Source organism: Daucus carota, chromosome 9 (genome assembly GCF_001625215.2).
Source record: "Daucus carota subsp. sativus chromosome 9, DH1 v3.0, whole genome shotgun sequence".
Taxonomy (NCBI): Eukaryota; Viridiplantae; Streptophyta; class Magnoliopsida; order Apiales; family Apiaceae; genus Daucus; species Daucus carota.
Window position 1 is genome coordinate 15,874,218 of NC_030389.2, and position 22,044 is coordinate 15,896,261.

At 32.3% G+C, this 22,044-nt stretch overlaps 4 protein-coding genes across 6 annotated transcripts; 3 read left to right on the forward strand and 1 right to left on the reverse strand.

The window, feature by feature from the left end:
- Nucleotides 1-1,203: 1,203 nt before the first annotated feature.
- Nucleotides 1,204-2,748, reverse strand: LOC135149436 (uncharacterized). Its single transcript, XM_064085161.1, has one exon. The coding sequence runs from the start codon at nt 2,746-2,748 to the stop codon at nt 1,204-1,206; it is 1,545 nt and encodes a 514-aa protein (XP_063941231.1).
- Nucleotides 2,749-5,210: 2,462 nt separating this feature from the next.
- Nucleotides 5,211-6,512, forward strand: LOC108202035 (cyclin-U2-1). 2 transcript variants are annotated; one of them, XM_017370402.2, is made up of 3 exons: nt 5,211-5,663; nt 5,769-5,816; nt 6,157-6,512. In XM_017370402.2, the coding sequence occupies exons 1-3, from the start codon at nt 5,425-5,427 to the stop codon at nt 6,419-6,421; spliced, it is 552 nt and encodes a 183-aa protein (XP_017225891.1). In that variant the 5' UTR covers nt 5,211-5,424; the 3' UTR covers nt 6,422-6,512. The 2 variants fall into 2 exon arrangements, with proteins under 2 accessions (XP_017225891.1, XP_017225890.1); XM_017370401.2 differs by having other exon boundaries at nt 5,219-5,816.
- Nucleotides 6,513-11,043: 4,531 nt separating this feature from the next.
- Nucleotides 11,044-12,539, forward strand: LOC108202322 (zinc finger protein ZAT9). The gene has a single exon (XM_064084934.1). It carries the CDS (start codon nt 11,067-11,069, stop codon nt 12,486-12,488), a length of 1,422 nt encoding a protein of 473 aa, XP_063941004.1. The 5' UTR covers nt 11,044-11,066; the 3' UTR covers nt 12,489-12,539.
- A 5,380-nt stretch (nt 12,540-17,919) lies between these two features.
- Nucleotides 17,920-21,077, forward strand: LOC108200433 (uncharacterized). 2 transcript variants are annotated; one of them, XM_017368579.2, is made up of 6 exons: nt 17,924-18,175; nt 18,254-18,313; nt 18,445-18,557; nt 19,343-19,411; nt 20,566-20,617; nt 20,792-21,077. In XM_017368579.2, the coding sequence occupies exons 1-6, from the start codon at nt 17,963-17,965 to the stop codon at nt 20,945-20,947; spliced, it is 663 nt and encodes a 220-aa protein (XP_017224068.1). In that variant the 5' UTR covers nt 17,924-17,962; the 3' UTR covers nt 20,948-21,077. The 2 variants fall into 2 exon arrangements, with proteins under 2 accessions (XP_017224069.1, XP_017224068.1); XM_017368580.2 differs by lacking the exon at nt 19,343-19,411 and having other exon boundaries at nt 17,920-18,175.
- The last annotated feature ends 967 nt before the right edge of the window (nt 21,078-22,044 follow it).

Below are 22,044 nucleotides of genomic sequence, written 5' to 3' on the forward strand. Positions count from 1 at the left end.
TTTTCTGTGCTTTGATCACTCGATTGTTTTAATCACTAAGTTAGAATACATCATGTCGAATTTATTCTACGAACTTTAGTGGACATTAAAACGAACCTTATTAATTATATAACGACTTAAAACATTGTTATATTAATTAATTAAAATCTGATTAAAAATTTTAATTCAAATCAGATTATTCCGCCGCGATTTTTTAGTGACGATTGTATTCAACCCCCCCCCCCCCTTCTACAATCGTTTCAGGACCTAATAGCCAGCTCTTTCCTCAAACCTGCTGAGAATGGTAGAATCTCTAGTCATGTGCCTTGAACACCCACTATCAAGGTACCAAAGATTCCTTCTTCCTCCCTGCACAGATCAAACATCATTTAAGTTGACTTTGATACCCAAGCCGTCTTGGGTCCATTTTTGTTAGAAGCCACCTTTGGCTTAGAAACATTAACTTCTTTAGACTCAGAGGGTTTTGACACAACCTCATCCTCAGAGTTAAGCTTCTTAGTTTCAGGTAGCACAAAAGAATTAGATGAACCAATATTAGCAGAGTTTACAGAAAATTGATTAGCATAAGCATGATTCATACCAGTGTTATTAAATGGCATAACAGGCATGTTAAATGCACCAAAATATGGATTAGGCATGAATGGCATGTTAGCATATTGAACAGGAGTATTGGAAAACATAGACATGTAAGGCATATGAGCATTCATCATAGGATTAAGCATGCATGGATCAGATAAGACAGTTTTGCAGTTATTAGCAAGATGATTAACACTATCACAGTTAGATCAAGTTTTTCTAACAACATTTTTATCAGGTGTATAGTCATTCTTTTTATTGATCCCAACTTTGCCATTCCTAGAGCTCTTCTTCTTTCCTTTGATAGTCTCTCCAGAATTAGAACTATGACCAATGCCTCCTTTTTAAATCTTTAACAAAATTTTTATTGATGGGCCCAAATTTCTTGTTAAGCTTCTCAAGCTTTTCTTCATCAACTGCTGTCTGATTCTTCGATGGATGATTCCCATCCTTTAATTTAGAGTCTATCAATGGATGATCATTATCCAAGGAATTGTCGGTTCCATCAAGAATCTTTTTGTTCTTCTTCCAAGAGTTCTTGCTATTTTTCTCAAGAGTTTGAGTGGAGCACATATTTTCAAGAACATTCCACGATTCCTTCCACTTAGCAATGATCTCTTGTTCCCTTTACAATTTCTTTTTGAAAATTTTTTCTCTTTTCATAACAGCCAACAACTCATCCTTGGCAAGCTCTGTAGACTTTTTGAATCTATCCATCTGGATTAATTCAGTCTCAAGCTTCCCATTTCTCTCAGTAAGCAAATCATTAGTCCCCTTAATTCTAACATTTTCTTTTGTTAAAGATTTTAGAGAGACTCTAAGATTATAGATTTCATTGGACATGTCATCAATGATTTGTTTGCATTCAGTCTTAGTAAGATCAGTTGTGTTGGTGGTTTTTACCCGTCCATTGCTGGTTGGAATAGAATCAGCTTCATCTCCAATTGCCATCAGGGCCAAGTTGACATGTTCTTCATTATCAGAGTCACCTTCATCAGCAGCCCAGTCACCATCCTCAGTTATGAATGCCCTCGCATTGTTCTGTTTAAGTAGATCAAAATATTTCTTTCTGTAATCTACACTTTCAGATGAAGAACCCTTCTTCTCAGCAGGGGGTCTTCTGCATTCATTATAGAAATGCCCAGGTAGGCCACAGTTGAAGCATTTGAACTTTGATCTATCAACCATACCAGATGGTTTAGATTGATTTCCTCTTTTGAAGGCTTTAAAGCTAACTACATTTCTTTTAAACTTGAGTTTGGAGAATTTTCTAGCAAGAAAAGCTAGATGTTCATCAAGATCATCAAGCTCATCTTGAGTTAGGGATTCCTCATTTTCTTCAATAATTTTGGCTTTGTTCTTTCCAGCTTCATTCTTTCCTTCACAAGCATTGTTACTTGAAGCTTTACCAATAACCACAGATTTTAATGCCTTCTCCTCTTCATCTTCTTTCTCAGCTACAAGAGCCACAATCTTTTCCTTCTTGGAGCTCTTTTCAAGTTCCCCATCTTGTTGAATCTCAAGCTCATAGGTTTTAAGAATACCATAAAGTTTGTCAAGAGAATATTCATTAAAATTTTGAGCTTGCCTTAAAGCAACGGTCATAGGTTTCCAATCCTTAGGCAAGGCTCTTAGAAATTTGAGATTTGAATCTTTAACAAGATATATCCTCCCATAAAGTTTTAATCCATTTAACAGTTTTTGAAATATGTTAAACAAATCATTTAAACATTCACCGGATTTGGAATAAAAACTTTCATATTGTTGCACAAACAACTGCATCTTATTTTCTCTGACTTGGTCAGTGCCTTCACAGAGAGTCTGAATAGTGTCCCATACTTCTTTAGCAGTAGTACAGTTGATAACACTATCAAACATTTCATCATCAATACCATTAAACAGAATGTTCATGGCTTTGTTATCTTTGTGCACTTCCTTTTCATCTTCTTCAGTAAACTCAAAGACAGACTTGGGGACTTCAATGTCTGCAGCTTCATGGCCATCAACTCCAATAGAAGTGTTGATCTTTACTGGTACATGAGGTCCTTTCTCAATGTAGTTGATGTAGCTAGAATCAAGAGGGAGAAGATGCATCCTCATTTTCACTTTCCAGTGAAAGTAGTGTTCCTTAATCAACATTGGAATTTTGACTCCTTCATCTCTTCTTCCCATTGTTGATTGTCTTTTAGATCTTTGACTTCTTGTATGTTAGAAGACCAGCTCTGATACCAATTGTTATTCACACAATGCAAACAATAAGTTAGATTTAGAAGGGGAGTTGAATACAATCTACAAAAATTTCAACCAATTTTTGCTTAACAGATTATATTCAAAGCTACAAGAGAATATTAGAACTAAAGCAGAAATTTAAAGAACAAGGATCTTAAAAATTTCAGGTGGATTGTTTGATCCACCTGAGAGATTTTTATATTAAGAACCTTCCAAGTAAGAATTACTTGGCTGCTTACAAAAGAATGAAGAGCAGAAGTTTACAATTTCTTGCTTGTTATCTCTACTGATTTGCTCTTTAGTTCTTAGTATTTGGATACATTGAAATGAAAATTGCAATGTGAATATATACTACTACAAACAAAACTAGACTGCAAAAGTATTTAAGTACTCAGTTTCTAGTTATTACAAATGTAGAATTTCTTGGACTTAATAGAACATTTGGCAGCTTGAAATTCTTGTTGCTTTGCCAAAAATGGTAGGCTTTGAGTTTCTCAATATTTGACTAAACTGCTTTTGGTTTAGCTTCCAAAACTGGTGAAGTATTTGTCACATCAACCCATGTGCTTTCTGATCTTTACTTGACTTGTTGTTCTCAACTGCTAACCATCAATTTGCTAAAACAATTAGCGATTGATAGCATTCCAGATTTAGCGATTGATGGAATTAATATAACGATTGATAGAATGATAAGTTAGCCATTGATGCTTCTTGACTGGCGATCGATCTTTACTTCACTTGGATAGATTACATGACTTCAAGTATTTACAATTATGTCACCCTATCTACTTATTAATTGATAGATCAACCGCTAATTTTAAAAGTATACAATATTTAACCTATCAATCGCTAAGATGATCCAGCTTTGTTACAGTACCACATCAGTCGTTGATTGGTGAATCTGATCAATTGCTACTGCCTTAACCATTGATCAGCTACATATAATTTTATTCTAGAACAAAATGACTTTGTGTCATCGAGTATCACATATTTCTAACAGTGTCATAAAATAGAATAATGGGACTTTTATCTCTCTAATTTATAAGCCTATATTGTAAAAAAAAAAAAAAAAAAAACTTACTAGATTTTTTTTCCCAGCTCTTTCGACTTTATCCATTTCTTTATCTCTTTCTCACAATTGACATTAACATCATTGTGACTGTATCTGATTTAATAGTTATCGGTTGATTTTATATATATTTTTTTATCTCTGTCACATCGGAGCATCCGACTTATGTCCCAACAGGCATGCTAGTACAATAACTAATCTGAAGTTTGACGGTAGAGGATGTGAGTGCACGTGTAAGTTGCTTCAACCTATCACTGTTAACACAAATCTTCAGGCAGTTACTACTGGGTCTCCTTAAATGCCGTCTGCGATGCGGACCGAATCCATGACCCACCCTCTTTTAATGCATCCCACCTCTCTAGTCTCTTCTTCTGTACATGATTCACCCCATTGTCGGCAGTCAAATAAATACTCTTTATTTTCAGGCACAGTCATAACTCATAAGACACACATGTTCGGTTTCGAAGATACTTTCTTACTCCCTCCGTCCCCTGAGTTGTATATATTGGGGTGACGGAGACGCGAATATAATTTTATAATTTATTTTTAAATTTTTTTTAATAAAGATTTGACTGTTATATTTTTATTAGAAAAAAAAAATTAAATTAAGTTATGGAACTATATTATATTTTATAAGAGCATTGAAGTGCGTGTCGAGAGTGAAAAAAAAATGTATAAAATTAAATGGGATAGAGGAAGTATGTTTTACTAGTAGTTTTCTTTCTAAATTCGACTTAAATAATATTGAATATGTTAATTTAATTTTAATTTTATCTATTATAGCTATATTACCTAGAAAATGATATAATTAAAATTCTTTAGACATTAACTATAAGAATTGGCTTATAATTTATTTATGGTATAATTTACTTTCGCCATAATATAAAGTCATGTGATCCACTAAATTCACTTTACATTCGATTTTTATTTTAAATTTATTTTGAACAATATTGAAATTATAAGTATAAAAATAAAATTCAAAAAATATTACATTGTCCGTAACGTTGATTTTAATTTGTGTAAAAGTTAGAATTACAAAATATATCAAATTTTGTAATAACATATCCATCAACAACCCTCGTTTAATACTCACCACCTCTTTTTATATGATTAAAATTAAATCAAATATTTATTTATTAAAATCATTCTAATCAAAATAGATCATACGAAACGGAGGGGATACTAGTTGGGCTGATATATATAACTTTGTTTATCACTAAAAGTTAAAGTACTAATTGTATAAATACCGCTAATTAATAAGCTAGCACTTCCAAGTATATAATGATCATCTTTTCTATTTTAATGTCACCTTATGATTATTTAATTCAGAACATTAGCTGTCTTTATGTACTTTGGCTTTACATTGAGGAGGCAAATATCTTATAATTTGATTGTTTTCCTCCTTTTCCTCCCACCTTCCAAATGTCTAGTTGAAGAGTTTGTTTAATCACCCTCACTACCAAACCCTTTAATGCCTTTCCATCAATCCTCCAATATATATTAATTACCCTTCTCATCTCATTTTTTCCAAATTAAACCACCGACTTGAGATGGCGATATCTCCCAGAAAGCTTAGAAATGATGTGTATTCTTATTCATACCAACAAGACTCAAACATTCCACTAGTCATTTCTGTTCTCGCATCTTTGATAGAAAGAAGCATGGCAAGAAATGAGAGAATTACTAGAAACTGTACATGGGCATTGTCGAAATGCGCGAAAACTCGCGTTTTCGACTGCCGTGAGATGCCGGACATGACGGTTCAGGCATATCTGGAGAGGATTTTTAGGTATACAAGAGCAGGACCATCAGTATATGTGGTTGCATATGTGTATATTGATAGGTTTTGCAAGAATTATCCGCAGTTTCTAATTAGTGCAAGAAATGTACACAGGCTTCTCATTACAACTATCATGGTGGCTTCCAAATATGTTGAGGATAGGTGAGTTCTTCATCATCTCTGCACTTGTAAAATGCTTAAAACTTGCTAAATATACTCCCTCTGTCATTTTGATTATATACATTTTTTTTCGCTGCTAGATACGCATTTCAATATTCTTAAAAAATATAGTTCTTTAATTAATTATTTTTAAGATTTTTTCTTTTTCTAAATAAAATTTTAGAAGATATTAAATTTCTATTCAGAAAAACATCTTAGAATTAAATTATACGATTAAACTTTAGTGCGCGTCCCGCCCTTTAATATATACTATTCAGGAGGCAGAAAGGGATATGTCTTTCATTTACATCTGCTTTTCCTAATAATCGTAATCATTATGCAGGAATTATAGAAATGCATACTTTGCCAGAGTTGGGGGTTTAACAACGAAAGAAATGAACGACTTGGAATTTGAATTTATATTCTTGATGGGGTTCAAATTCCACGTAAATGTAAGTGTTTTCGAGAGCTATTGTTGCCATTTGGAGAGAGAAGTGAGCATTGGAGGAGGCTACCAAATAGAGAAAACTTTAAGGTGTGCTGAAGATATTAAATCAAGGGAAAGACAAAAGAGATATAACAATCAAAATGCCAGAGTTGCTTTGTAGACTACTGTCTATATAGATTGTAGAGTGCTCTGTAAATGTTGAAATTTTTTGCCTTATAAGCTTACGTGGTAAATACTTTCTTTGACGAGAATCCTGTTTGGCCGAACTCATGACTTAGTGTGATTTATGATTTAACGTAACTTATATGATAAACGGAGATGTTAAAATATCTGTTTGGATAAATTTAACTCATTAATGACTTATGAACTATTAAAATCTAATAATAGAAATAAAAGTGGTTTATAAATTATTTATTTCTTATGAGTAATTTTTTTTTAAAAAAAATTCAAATAAATCAGCTTACTTTAGTGATTATCCAGAGGAATCCTACTCCAACTAAACTGCTTGGAGGCTTCATAATGGATGTATATACGATTATACACATGATATACGTATATATGTAGTAATTTTCCTCAAAATAGGAGTATTTATCCTTTAATTTGTGGATAAAGGATGGCTAGGACACTCCTAATCACTTCCGATCCGTCTTCCTAAAAACAAGAATAGTCCTATTAAGAGTATGTCTGCCAACCTACCCAGGTGGTAGTAACCCCATAATGGAAGCTTTGGCAGTCGTAACCCAGGTTTCACTCAGTGGGAACCCCAATTGAAGGTAGCCCCTACGTATCCAAATAGCCTTCCGCCCCTGTAAAATCATTCCCAGAAGCTTCACAATCAACTCATAACTCCTCATAAGTGACCTTAACAGCCGTAACCTTGTTACATGCTAGCAGCCCTTGTAGAATCCTCAACAGGTATGCAGACCCTTGGAAGCCACCGTGGGGTCCAACCCTTCAAGGTTGAAGCCAGTAACTCTTGCTAAACAGTCCAAATAAGCCCAAGTAACCCAATAGGCTATAAAATAGGTCGGGGGATTTTATTGCACAACAATTTTATATGATAATTTTTAATTGATTTCGTCCCACATATAATAACGAGCCTCCTACATGCACACTAATTTTCTAATTAAAATCAGCCTTTTAATTAAAATCAGCCAATTTTATATTTAATAATAAATTTATAATTTTAAATATTTTTGATATTATTAAAAATATAATAATTAAAATTATAATACAATACATGAGCAAACAAAATAACACTAATATTTAACCTCTAAATCACAAACTACTGACATTAAAAAATAATTATGTTAAAATAAATATTTCATAGGAAATAAATATAACTCACTAGCTATATTTATGAAAATATTTGATACTTTTATATAAATGAATATAAATATGTATATATACAAAAATTAAGTTAGAGACAACAAGCGGCAAGTACAATTTAATATAATAAAAATACTCCAATTAATTATCAGTAAAATAATATTTACCAGTCATCATATATGACACCAAAATATCTCTTAAAGGAACAATTATGCCATCAATTATAGCCCCCAGAATTGGTACTCAAGACTACTAAAAAGTCACTAAACAAGCCCCAAGACTTGACCGTCAAGAAATGGCACACAATTATTCATCAATCTCCACTAAAACAAAACATCTAAAATCATGAATTATATTTATATTAAAATTATTTATGAATAATAAAAGAAAATTATATAGTATTTATAATACATTTGAACTATATAAATTTGTTATAAGATATATAGCTATAAATAATTAACAACATTTATTTAAAAATTTTAAAATTTGAATCTTCAAAACTTAATAAAAGTAATCAATTTTCAGAAAGTAATTGATTATAGTAAATAATCCTAATTTAAGAATAGTTGACCAAGTTCTTTAAAATATAAAGAACACATTTAAAGACAATTAAAGACATCTTTAAGACATATTAATCAAATAATTTCTTGCCTAAAGTATAGTTATTAGCATAAATGGAAAAAAATTCTATTTTTTTTTAAAACATAAAGGTAAGAAAGTTGGAAAAAGATATTCATGAACCTTAATAATCTAATCTGAAAAGTACGATAAACAAAATTCGAATAGAGATACAAATCCGGAAATCATGAAAACACAACAACTAATATATTTTGTGAACTCGATCAATATAAAATACTGTGACTTGTCACAAAAGAACAAGAAATTCAATGTAAATATTCCGAACAAAGACTAAAACGAAATCACGAGCAAAATGATCATACATCTCAAATTCAATAAATTCATAAAAATACACCTCCATACACACCAAATCAAGAAGATATACACCAAAACGAAGAAACGATCCAAAACTAATTTAGCAACAAAACAGATTCACAAGAATTTAAAAAAAAAATGATTCGTAACAAAAATGATACATACTAAATCATGAACAAAGATAAGAAAAACATACAAGTTTGATGATAAACTAATAACAAATTTATCACTAAAATAGATTTTAATATATAAGGATATAAATTTCACGAAGGATAAAACTAACCTGACAAAATTCTCTTGATTTCGTGATTTTACACCTTTTTGAAAAGTAACTTACCAAAGACCGTATATGAAGACGTCGTCTTAATCTCAAATCTGTTGGAATTTGAGAGCCGCCTCTTGTTTGATTACAAATAGAGCAATTACGAACCCAGCCGCTGCTCCCGTTATTTGAATCGCACATAATCTATGATGAAGGAGAAGGTGATCCAGCCTCCTTGATTGGCCATATAATAGTAAAACGAAGTTTTAAACTCAGATCGGGAGAAACAGCAAAGATAGGTGGGAGTTGGGGAGATCCAAATATCAAATTTATTTGATAAATGTAAACATTTGAATTCCGCTGGTAATTAAGGCATTGTCTACGACAATAGTGTATTATCTACCAAAAACTAAATATAGTAAATACTCTTATTAGCTATCAACAATAATCGAGGTGTATTAAATACACGTTGCCCCAGGGCGCATGTTAGCCAACCCGATATTAATATAGATTTTATCACCATTTCTTCTGCAATAATGCTCTCTTGCTCTCTTCGTTTTGGAGTAAAGTTTGGAAGGGAAGGTAAAATACAAGAAATTTAGAGGTGAAAAAAAGGATGAATATGGCAAGGAAGGACTGCAATTTAAACATAATCAAGCTGAGTTCATACATGTCAAGCTCAAGATCGAGCATTTTCTTATCAAATTAGGTAAACTTTCAAAATTGAAAATGAGAAAAAATTTAGCCTAAATATATTAACAAAATCCAGCAAATAGTTTAATTTTCATGTCATTCCCACCTCATTACATTACTTCCAGGGATCAATAATTACGCATTCCCGCTTCATCTACAAAGTATCAAGCGGAAATGCTATAAGAAAATCTTCACTCATTGTGTTTAGTCCTAATATTTATCTTAGGTAAAGACTGATTGTGTACCACGGTCTAGATAGAGAAGAAATAGCTGAATTTATCATAAAAAATAAGTCTAAACTTTAAAAGTTTGCAGCTAATAAAGCATATACCTTGCACCAGCATATTTATAAGCTGTATACCTCCGGAGAGAGACCAAAGTAAAAAAGCACGATGAAGATACAATAGTATGCAACTTTGAAAGTTAGTTAAATGATGTCCTGTCTACAGCAATGTTACCTGTACTTAGCTGGAAACATTTTGTGTTTTGGCCTAAAATAAAATTCAAGTGTCCATGCTATTATTTGAATGTCAAGTGTCCAACACAAAAATGGATGTAAAATCAAAAAGTTGGCTAAAGGAGGTTCACACAAACCTGACTTAAGATGCAGCTACCTTTATCAATATTCAGTGACTAGCTTAAACTAACAACTGAAAGTTGTCATCTTAACCTTCTATCGAAAGGTTGCAGAAGCACCATTTTCGTATCTTTTAGCTTAAAATGATGGGCATGCAAAATATTACGACATTGATGCACAAGGCGCAACAGATTAGACGACCAAATAGAAAATCTCCCGACAAAAATGCAAGCCCATTTCCTAGAAATCATACATTCAACGACTTGGAATTATTGGTCCATTAAACCTTAACCACACAACCATCACAAGTAGAAAGAGATTACCTGAAAGCAGGGAATGATATATCAAATCCCTGAAATAGTCTCAATATTTCAAATCCAATTCTTCCTCTTGTTCTGCCTAGGCCATCTCCTTTTTGCTCCCAATGATTTTAATTTTTGTTTGTAATCTGAGGGGACTAAATTTCTTTAGGGTGTAGTTTCTTTCTGTTAGATGGATCAATCCTTACGGTATAGACTTACATGCATGTGAGTTACATGATGAATCATATAGACTTGGTTCTTAATATCATGACAGTCATATGACGAAATTTCAGTCATAGGATGAGAGCACCCTTGCTCTGGTTTAGTCTGCTGGATGGTCCAACGAAAAAAACTCCTAACTCTTTTACAAATCACTCAGCAAAGATGCGCACACATTTGCATATTTATTTCTAGTGTTGTGTTTATAGTTTATATGTTGATCTTTCTGAGCCGTCCGGTGGGACTAGAAAGAAAAAGTCTCTTAACTTAATTAAGACACTCCTTCCACTTGTCATACACTCATGTCCTTTCTCTTTATCTTTGCAAACCATTACTCCAACTGAAAACTAGGACCAACATTTTGTGCACCATACAAACTTATAACCACTTCCACCTTATAATTCTTCCTCCATTTTTTCTTTCTTTATAAATCTTTTCCCTTTTCTTTTATGTAATATTCATGTATATAATTTACTTGTGTATATAGATCATGGCTGCTTGTACTGAAGACCAACAATCAAATTATAAGCATTTTTGTAGGGTATGTAAGAAAGGTTTTATGTGTGGAAGAGCTCTTGGAGGACACATGCGAGCTCATGGTATAGGAGATGAGATTGGCAACATTGAAGATGAAGATCCTGGAAGCGATTGGGAAGATAAAATAGGGACCAGTGATCGCAATAGTAATAAGAGAATGTACGCATTAAGAACAAATCCTAATCGGTTAAAGAGTTGCAGGGTTTGTGAAAATTGTGGGAAAGAGTTCTTGTCTTGGAAATCATTTCTTGAGCATGGGAAATGTAGCTCAGAAGATGCAGAGTCCCTCGTCTCCTCTCCAAGTTCGGTGAATGAGGAAGATGATGGTGGACAGAGAGGGTGTGGGTGGTCTAAAAGGAAAAGATCATTTCGGGCTAATGTGGGTAGCTATAGTTCAACATACCCATCTAGCGAGGACGAAGATGTTGTACTTGCAAAATGTCTAATGGCATTATCAAATGCTAGGGTTGACCCTGTTGACATGGAGCAAGAGGAATCATGTGAATCAGCAAGTAAAGATGAGGAAAGGAGGAATGCTGTCACTGCATTCTTAGCTCCTCTGACAAAGCCTAATTACGCATCATTTGACAAAGCCAAGGCGGCGTCCAAGGGAATGTTTGAATGTAAAGCGTGCAAGAAAGTATTCACCTCTCACCAAGCACTAGGAGGACACAGAGCAAGTCACAAAAAGGTTAAAGGTTGTTTTGCTGCGCGAGACAATCAATTTGATGATAGTCTAGCCACTGAAGATGTGATCACACATGAAGAATTTTTCTCTCTAAAAGCACCTTCATCGCTACAATATGATCATAGCCCAAGTGCTCCATTAGTCGGAGCTTCCAGAAGGAAATCAGGCGTCCACGAATGCTCGATTTGTCACAGGGTATTTTCCACAGGACAAGCATTAGGAGGGCACAAAAGATGCCATTGGCTCACTTCAAACACACCTGACTCAACTTCTTCACTTAAGTACCATCAACATCCCCATCACTTTCAAGACCATAACACTTACGAAAGACCTCCACTTACACAACATAAAGCTGACCCCCTAGACCTCAACCTTCCGCCAACTGCCCCCGACATCGTTGGAATCAGGCGGGACCCACACAATCCCCTGAGCTTCGAGGTATCCACTGAGATCAACTTACATTCATGGGCAAACAATCAGCAGCATAAGTACGAGAATGAAGACGAAAATGATCACACTAAAAAGACTAGTAATGTCGTGTCACTGCAAAATGTGGATGATGAAGCGGACAGTAAAGGGAAGTTTGCAAAGCTAAGTGAGCTGAATGGCTTGAACGTGACTGGAACTTCTTCCCAATGGTTGCAAGTTGGGATCGGTTCTGCAACTGATGCGGCTGCTAACCCGTAAATACATACTTATATGTTTTCTGTTTTAATTTTTAGAGCAAGCAGTATACATTGAAAACACCCTGAGTATATATTATAATATACAGATTGTAATTAAACAACATCCCAGAGAGGATATGATATAAAATCATCTGCACAGTGGTTGATCATGTTTCCAAGATTACTAACTATTGTATTGTAAATATATTTTCTCCCTACACTTATATGTGACTCTTAATCATATTCAAGAGACTATAATAATAATATTATGCATATTACATGCTTCCTTTTGTTTTGTGTTGTTTCCAATCAAGGATGGCATTCCTTGATAATAATTTATTTGTATATGGATCACTATAATTTCGGTTGTAGTTGTCGAACTTTTTCAAGGTTAATTGATGCATGTAGTATTAAGTTACTCATATTTAATTCTTCAAAACGAAAGTTATAATTTCAGTCTAAGACACAATCTATAATTTCAGTGATTTTTAATATTATATGTTTATTTTAATTTGGTTCAAAATTCATATCTTTGCTTCGCTACTGAATTGTTTTAAAAATCAATGTCTACAATTTCAGAATCAAATTATCAATAAGATTCCTACGAAGACCAGGGCCGTGTCTGGGAAAATATTAATTAAATTAATATTCTCGGATGATAACCTATTGTCAAAGAATCTCTTATACTTGGTGATAAATACATATGATCCTAGTGTTCAAACTATTTCGTAGTCAGGAACATCTGCCGCAGTTTGTTCTACGTCAACCGTCAGGAATGTAAATGAAACGACAAAAGAAATTAAATTAGAAGAAAGTAATGCTTCTTTAATAATTTGTATTCGTATTGCGTCGAAGTCTTGAAATCATTTTTTTTCAAAAAAATTTGATTGATTTGTCAGTTATTCATGACATTCCATGTTCCGCTAATTCCACTGGAAAACATAAAACTGGTTGATCTATAATTAATTCGGTCCATTCTAATCAAATTTTCATTTAATTATTTTTTTGGATATTATTTAATCTTATTTTGATTTCTTTCTAATATTAAATAAGAAAATTGAATCCTTTTCAAAGTTGGTTAAACGACGGTTTTATCACTTTTATAAAGAAATGGATGAAAGTTTTCTCATCTACATATTCAGTTTCATTTCTAATAATTGATGTATCTAGGTATGCACATTTACATGGTTGGCATCGTTATTAATATTCGTCTTATGATGCTCTCGCCTTTGTTTGACATTCGTATAAAATGTTCAATGATTTTTATGACTATAATCTAGTGCATGATGATAACAGACATAAATTTTGCATGTTAATTTTAATAAGTTATATATCATAAAATTTGATCATGGTTTTGTAAACGGAAACTGTACAGGTTAACTCAATAAAAAACAAACAATCACTAACCGTGGGCAAATATAGCTAGTTTAGATTTAAGAACTTATTAACAAGTTAAATAAGAATATTTATTTGTTAGATTTAATAAAATATTAATCAAAATAAATCTATTAATTATTAAAAAGCTATTTTAACAAAAAGATGCATGTTATTTCGACATAAATTTATTTTCCAAATAAAAGTATATATTAAAATATCCAATAAATAATATATATTATAAGTCACCTGTGCTGCTGTGCATGAAATGAGTTATAAGTTAGTTAATATAAAAGTCCAACTGAGCATAAGTTAAATAACTTTAATTTAAAACTAATTTGTTATCAATTTGTTTAGCTATGTCCAAGGCCGTTCCATATCTTTTGAGGGCTCAAGGACGAAACGAAAAAATGGACCCTCATTTTTATAAAAATTAGAAACAAATACTTCGATTATATAATTTTTGGACCCTAAATTTTTTGAGCCCTGGGCAGTCGACCTGGGTGTCCCCCCTCTGGGCCAGGCCTGGCTATGTCTTATGTTTCAGTATTTTTTATTATATGCTACAACAATGACAATAATTGCGATGGTAGTAGTGGTTGACATCATTCTTGGCGGAGTTTGTGTTTCTTTATTAGTGTGTTCTTCGTAGCAATCTTGTGAAGAACAAGGACTAATACAATATGAATTTGGCTAATAATATCAATTGAACTTTTATTTATTGAATTCTAAAATATAATAGATATATTATAAAATTATTTCATAAATTAAACTTAAAAAAAAAATTAAATAGATGATTTGTTGACGATCTAATCTTGTTGGTGGGACAATGATTATATTACAAAATTTGAAATACGGAAGTCTTTTAATAACAATGTAATAATAATCATTATCAAATGATTAAGTTATTTTTTTTTTCAAGTAGCAAATGGGGAGGGGGTCAGGGACAACAATCAGAAGGCTTGATCTTTTAGATAATTGCCATATTAGCTGAATGAAACTGAACTCAGGTACAAGCAAGATGCAACTGCATTCATATATCATGACATGAACCATCTGAGTTTGGGTGGACTATGATTATATAAAATTACTAAATTCATACCTTTAACATCTGAACCCCTTCGTCAAATGTAAGGTAAGGTTTCTAGCATATACTATCGAATTCTTTTATATAATACAATAAATTATGTTATGTAGAATACTCTACCGTAAACTTGGAAATAGCTTATAGAAGACTAGATGGATCAAAAAGCCACATACACTTACCAGAATCAAAATGTATGACAAATTAAGTGTGTTATTGCAAAATTACATCAATCCACAAGTACAATATGCTACCACAAACTCTGAGTTATCGGCAAGTCAAATATATTACGACAAATTGGAGTTGTTAATATCTTATATACATAGTGAAGTAGTTTTCACCATGAGTCCTGAGTATAATATCAAATTCTAATTCAGACAATTATGGAAGAGACAAATCAAACGACCAATACTTTTGTTAGAGATTTGAAGACAGGTTGCAGGCCTAAATTTGAAACTTGGAGTTTTCTCGGAGATCAACAAACATGATGAAAGATATACAAGACAAAATGATAGTGAAGATGTTGTGGTCCATATTGCAAGGATTTCTAAATCAAGTAAGAAACAAAACTGATGTGTATTTTCTGATTAGCTTGTTTAGGAATTTTTTTGACGAGTACATGTGCTAGTCTATAAATCCATCACTCTCATATTTTATCATGTAACTGTTGAAGTATTGTTAAAGAATATGTTTTCTATAATTTCAAGAAAAAGAGTTGTGATTTTCACAAATAAAAAAACTTAAGTTGCGGCAGAATTCATATGAAATAAAATTTAGTTTTGAGTTCATTTGTTGTGCAATTTATTATTATACATTCTTGCATGCCTGTTAACTGCTATATCTTCTAACGATGCCTCACCGATTTACAAGTTCTTATCTTATGATTTTGTTTGCAGAGCTTAAGATCAACAAAAATTTAAAAAGTACTTAAACACACACATTCACCCACCTATATTTGTTCGACTCAAAACTAACAAGTGGTATCAAAGTAGAGGCTGAACATATATAGTGAAAGATCCTAGAAAAATGAGTTCACATAATTTTAGAAGTATCAAAATTCTACCATTTGACAAAGAAAACTACACCCTGTGAAAATAGAAGATGATCTTGTTCATAAAGAAAGCAAAGCCTCTTTATCCTGAAATCTTGAAGAATAGACCCTTCATATTAAGTACACAACATGAGAAAGGACATGACACGAAATTACATGACCGTGATTTGGTGACATGTTTAGATTTATTCTTTGGATATATGACACGATAAAAAAAATACAAGACACATAAATTTATATTTAAATTACATTATTTATAATATATGCATATTTATTTGTATAATTATATATGTTTTTATATTTTTATGTATAAATATAATGTCAGTATGTGTTTAGTGTATATTATTACAAATATACCTCAAGATATAATACTTTACACATATTTTTATTTAATTATTCATTTTTATATAGTGTTAAATGATAACATAACAAGAAAAATACAAAACACAAAAACAGAGAACACAAGAAGTACACGAAAAAGTATAAGAACTCTAAGTGATAGGCTTGTAAACGGATCAGATATATTTGAATCCATATCCTGATTTATTTAATTTTATCGGATTCAGATCAGATCGGATCAAGAGTCGAATAATTTACATGTTGATCCATATCCGGTCCATTCGGATCGTGGATAATCGGATCGGAGATCCGATCCACCAAAAATTACACCAAGATTTGAATTGAGGAAAAAGGATTTGCAGTCCCCCGCCTTACCACTCGGCCATATCGCCTAAGTAGATCAAATCGTGAAAGACCTATTACTGGATAATTCACGGGTAGAGTCAAAGAATGTGAACTATACAAGTTATCAATAACATTGATTGAATGTGTATTAACCTTCAATGAAGAAAAAAAAAGATATTTTTTATCTATATTATTTTTGATCACACATGATTGAAGTTCTTTAAGTGAATTTCGACGAAGAGTGAAAAGAGAATTGTTTATGGAAGAGTGACGGTCATGTCTGGACTTAGAACTTAAAAGTTAGGAGCGGTGGAGCCCGATCAGTCTAGTTATAAGAAATTATCATTTAGGGTTTGTCTTGTATTTAGAAAAAAATTATTTTTTATGTAATATATTAATATAATATAATATATTAGATTCTAATATAATATAATATTAAAATATATAATATAGCTAAGTGTGGATCAGATCGTTAACAGATCGGATTTGACCATCCATATCAATTATTTATCGGACCGGATTATTATCGGATCAGATTATTAGCATATCGTTTTTTTTAATAAATATCGATATCCATTTTTTTAGCCACGGATCGGATCAGATATCCGATCCATTTACAGGCCTACTAAGTGAGTCATATTTATAAATTTCATTTAATACACAAAATATGAAAATATAATACAAATATGAAAAACACAAACCTTAAGAATAGATAACACGATAAGTACACAAACTCTATATGATTCTTATTTGGATTTGTTATTTAATACAACGTTACCCTTCTAATATTGAAATCCGATCAATTCGTAAAAAATTGGTTCCAAATACGATCAATATTGAAATCTAACAACCCTAATATTGTGATAATTAATATTACTTGTAAAAAGATTTAGTATTAAATATGGATCCTAAATATTACATAAAATGATATACATGTTTTTTAAATATATTTTGTGATTATAATTTTTTAATATTAGTTTGCTCAATTTTTTTCTTAGTGGTATCACATGTATTTCCTTTCAAATTATTTTTAATACGTTTTACAAAAAAATTCATCAATTTATTGAATATTATCAAATTTTTATATGCCATTTTGAACTTCAAAATTTTGATACACCTAAATGTGAGCACATTATTTTAAAAATTCAAAACAATATATTTTATATTTAATATGCAGAAAAACAATTTTATACGTATATCTAAATTAATAAATTTCTTCCGTTTAAAATAAACACGAGGCCTAATTAATTGAAAACATATTACACCAATTTAAAGAAAAAGTAAGCAGCAGCGTTGAAACAAAATGTATGGAGTTGCAACCGCAGCTACGAGTCCCCTGCGCTTCTTTTGCAATGCTGATAAAGTGAACAAGCTGAGCTTGCAAGAACTTCCCCCAAATGCCCTCTTGAGGAAACGCAATTCCAGTTGGAGGGGTGGGTTTAGTCTAGGGGTAGATTTGGGAATGTCTCGCACTGGACTTGCTCTCAGTAAAGGCTTCTCTATTCGTCCCCTCAAGGTGTTTGATGAAATTACACGCTGCAATTCTTGCTTATATCTGCTTTTATGTCATGGGCTTTTATACATATGTTATTAGGTGCTGGAGCTGAGGGGTCAAAAACTTGAGCTTCAACTACTTAAAATTGCAGAAAAAGAGGTATATGTCGTGTCACAGATTCTGTTGATTTATTTGTAGGAAGAGTAGGGAATTTGCGTGTAATTATGCAGATTAGATGAGCACCTTTTTTGTATTGTAATTAGGTAATGGATAATTGGGTTTTTGTATAGGAGGTGGATGAGTTTATAATTGGGCTTCCTATATCTTCTGATGGGAAGGAGACCAAGCAGTCCAATATAGTTCGCAGTATTGCTGGAAGGTTTGCAGTCCGTGCTGCTGAGAGGTGAGTTGCCATATTTACTATGGTTTGCTTGTGTGATTTGTCGGGTTTATGGATTTGAAAGGGTTGCTTGTTTTGTAGATATATCCGTAATGGCCTTAGATTTTTGAGTATTTTAGCTTTTCCTGTACCCAAGCTGCACTATGATTATAATGTGTGATTAAGAAAGGAAATGTGGACTACTGAGGGCAACCTAAAAGCTTTAAAGAACAGTGACAACACTGGGATATGATGGGGAAAAAAAAATGATCATTGTGATTATTTTAACATTCCTGAATGTGTAGTTCGGGTTCATTGATCTTTTATTGCTAGAATTTTGGTTTCTTAAACATTCATTTGATTCTTGATATATGATAATAAATCAATATATATTCCACAATCATAAACCTAAAAACAATTTTGAAGTAAATAATATCTGGAGAAAGTCCGCCAAAGAGTTGAGGTATCGTTCATAGAAACATCTCTGATCTCTTCTAATACTATGTACCTCACCAGTTTTCACTCCAAATATTAAATTATGAGCCCATAGATAGCCTTCTAGTTATAGCAAAAACCTTTTTTGGTTTAGGTTGGGTTGAGTTTTACACATTTAAAATTATATATCTGTAACTGAGCTCCCACTATGTTGCTTCTGGTTCCTTTTCAGTCCACATACTATATATGTTCTTTAAATTTATTTATTTGCAAATATATCTTTTTATGGAACCTCATTTACTTAGGCTTAGCTCTCTTACTGTCATTGGAGACACCGTTAAGCTTACATAATTACCGAACATTTCATAGTACAGGGGATGGAGGGTCTACCTACAGGATGAAAATGGGACATCAGCTGATGCCATGGACCTTATGATCGATATGTATTCTTTTTCACTCTTTAATTTGCTTTACTACATTTTGGGCCACTATCCATGTTTGCAAAATCAAGGGCGAGCGTCAAAGTTAGGTTTTTGTTTATATTTTTTTTCTTGACATTGTAGTTTAATGAAATACAATCCTTATATTTTGGACATTTTTTTTGAAAATTAATCTTCAAAACTCTCTTTATCAAGTTAAGGAGAATGGTTGGTAGTGACTAATGAGTAAAATATCAAACACATAATATTGAATTTTGTTGATGTTAAACCTTGGAGAGAGAACGTGGTAACAAAATAAAGTCTCACAAGAAAACATCTAACTCAAGTTAATCTATATCCACTGTAATAAACATTAGGTTGACGTAGGGTGCTGTGAACACGAAGGAGAATGGTTGGTAGTGACTAATGAGTAAAATATCAAACACATAATATTGAATCTCGTTCATGTTAAACCTTGGAGAGAGAACGTGGTAACAAAATAAAGTCTCACAAGTAAACATCTAACTCAAGTTAGTCTATATCCACTGTAATAAACATTACGTTGACGTAGGGTGCTGTGAGCACGAAGGAGAAATCAGGGAGTTGGTGGCTTTCTTTTACTTGTTAGCATAATAATCACATTTGCATGTTTACATGTTTATTGGTCTATACGACTTCCACACAGGGACGGAGCTAGTTCTTAAATAACGAGGGGGAGAATTTTTTTAGCTACATACATAGCATATATATAACTTTTTATGAATATTTTTATATAAATTTATTATTTTAAAAACTTAAAACTCAAAAAAATTGAATATAATCTAATTTTTATAGTTAAATTCACAAAATTGCAAAAAAAATAAAATAACATTGATTTTTAACACTTTTGTTCATAATATATTCATAATAATATGTATTTTTTGAGGGGGCGAAGTTAAAGTATTCGATTAAATTTACTCTTATATTTACTAAATTTTTAATAATAACTATAAATTTATAAAACTAATTTTATGTTAAATTCGGACTTTGGGGTGGTGGCCGCACCTGCCGGCCACCCCCTGCCTCCATCCCTGCTTCCACATCGGTTGTATAGGAAGAGGATTAAGAAGCTTATACATGTATATTTCTGTGTTCATATATATATGTGTGCGCGCGCTAATTTATCACAATCTTTTCAGTGGCCTGAGCAAGACTGCGCGCCAGGATAGTATTGATGCTTATGCAGCCATGGTAGGCTTGCAGAGTCCCAGTTTGAATATAAAGTTGTTCGCTCAATGTTTCTAAGCCATCACATCACATTACTATTTATTACAGTCCTATAAACTTATATTAAGCACAGGTACCAACCTCCGGATAATATTTTTAAAATTTTAAAATCCTTGCACTACTTTCTTTCCATCTCAGATGGTCCTGGAAAGATATTTTTCCTTGTCGGGTGAAGGAATAGAACTTGTTCTTCCCAAGCAGTTGGAACTGCAGGAAAAGCTTCGGAAGGGTCCAACACTTGATTCAGACTTTTTCCCAGAAGAAGATTTTGGATTTTCATCCCTAAATGTGTAATAGAGTTCTCATGTGAACTTTTGGTGTCATACAAACATGGTGTCGCGTGTCGGTACTTCAATTAGGATCGAATGAATTGTTACCAATCGACATTATAAGATAGTAGATAATTTATAAAGTTCTTAATTCACTTCTTGTTTTGCAACCATTGAGCAGGTGCTAGAACTAGAATAAGATGAGATGGTCAGCTGAAATATTCACTTCTTTTAGTACAACGGTGGCGTCTATCTTATCAAGATTCAGTCATTTGTTATTTATCTATTGTATCCGTAATATCACAACTCACAACAGAGTTCCTTGAAACGTGTTATTCAGATTGAAATATCTGTTGTACCCTTTTGTGACCCTATACACACACACACAAATATATATATACTCCCATATATATATATATATATATATATATATATATATATATATATATATATATATATATATATATATATATATATATATATATATATATATATATATATATATATATATATATATATATATGATCAGGTTCCAGACAGAACCACATTATACTTAGAACTTAGAGCATCTCCAAGAGGCTCTTCATTTAGGCTCCTAACTTGAGATTTGAGGAGGGAGAAGCAAAATGTTGCTCCAAGAGACTCTTAAGTGGCTCTTAAATCTTAAGAGCCTCTTGTTTCTCTCTCCTCTCTCCTCAAAGTTAAGAGCCACCACATGGCTCCTAACTTATTTTTTTACAATAAAAAAATCCTTCCCTCCAATCAACCTCCATCTTTCCCTCTCTTTTGTTATAGTGGAGCACAATGTATGAATAAAATATGAAATAGAGAAGAGATGTAGAGAGTATTGTTGGAGTTTACACTCTTAACTTTGTCCTAAATTACTAAGAGCCACATTTTTTATATTATATTTAGGAGCCAACAAGGAGGCTTTTGGAGATGCTCTTAGACCCTGTGAATTACGATTAGATGTAAATAGGATGTGTGGTTAAGATTATCACTAGTATTAATCACATGTCATATATTTATGTGACATTTATGTGTGTGCATATTTAAAACAACAATAAATGAGAGTTAATGATCAGATTTATTACTTTTCATGATTAATACAATTCCCAATTA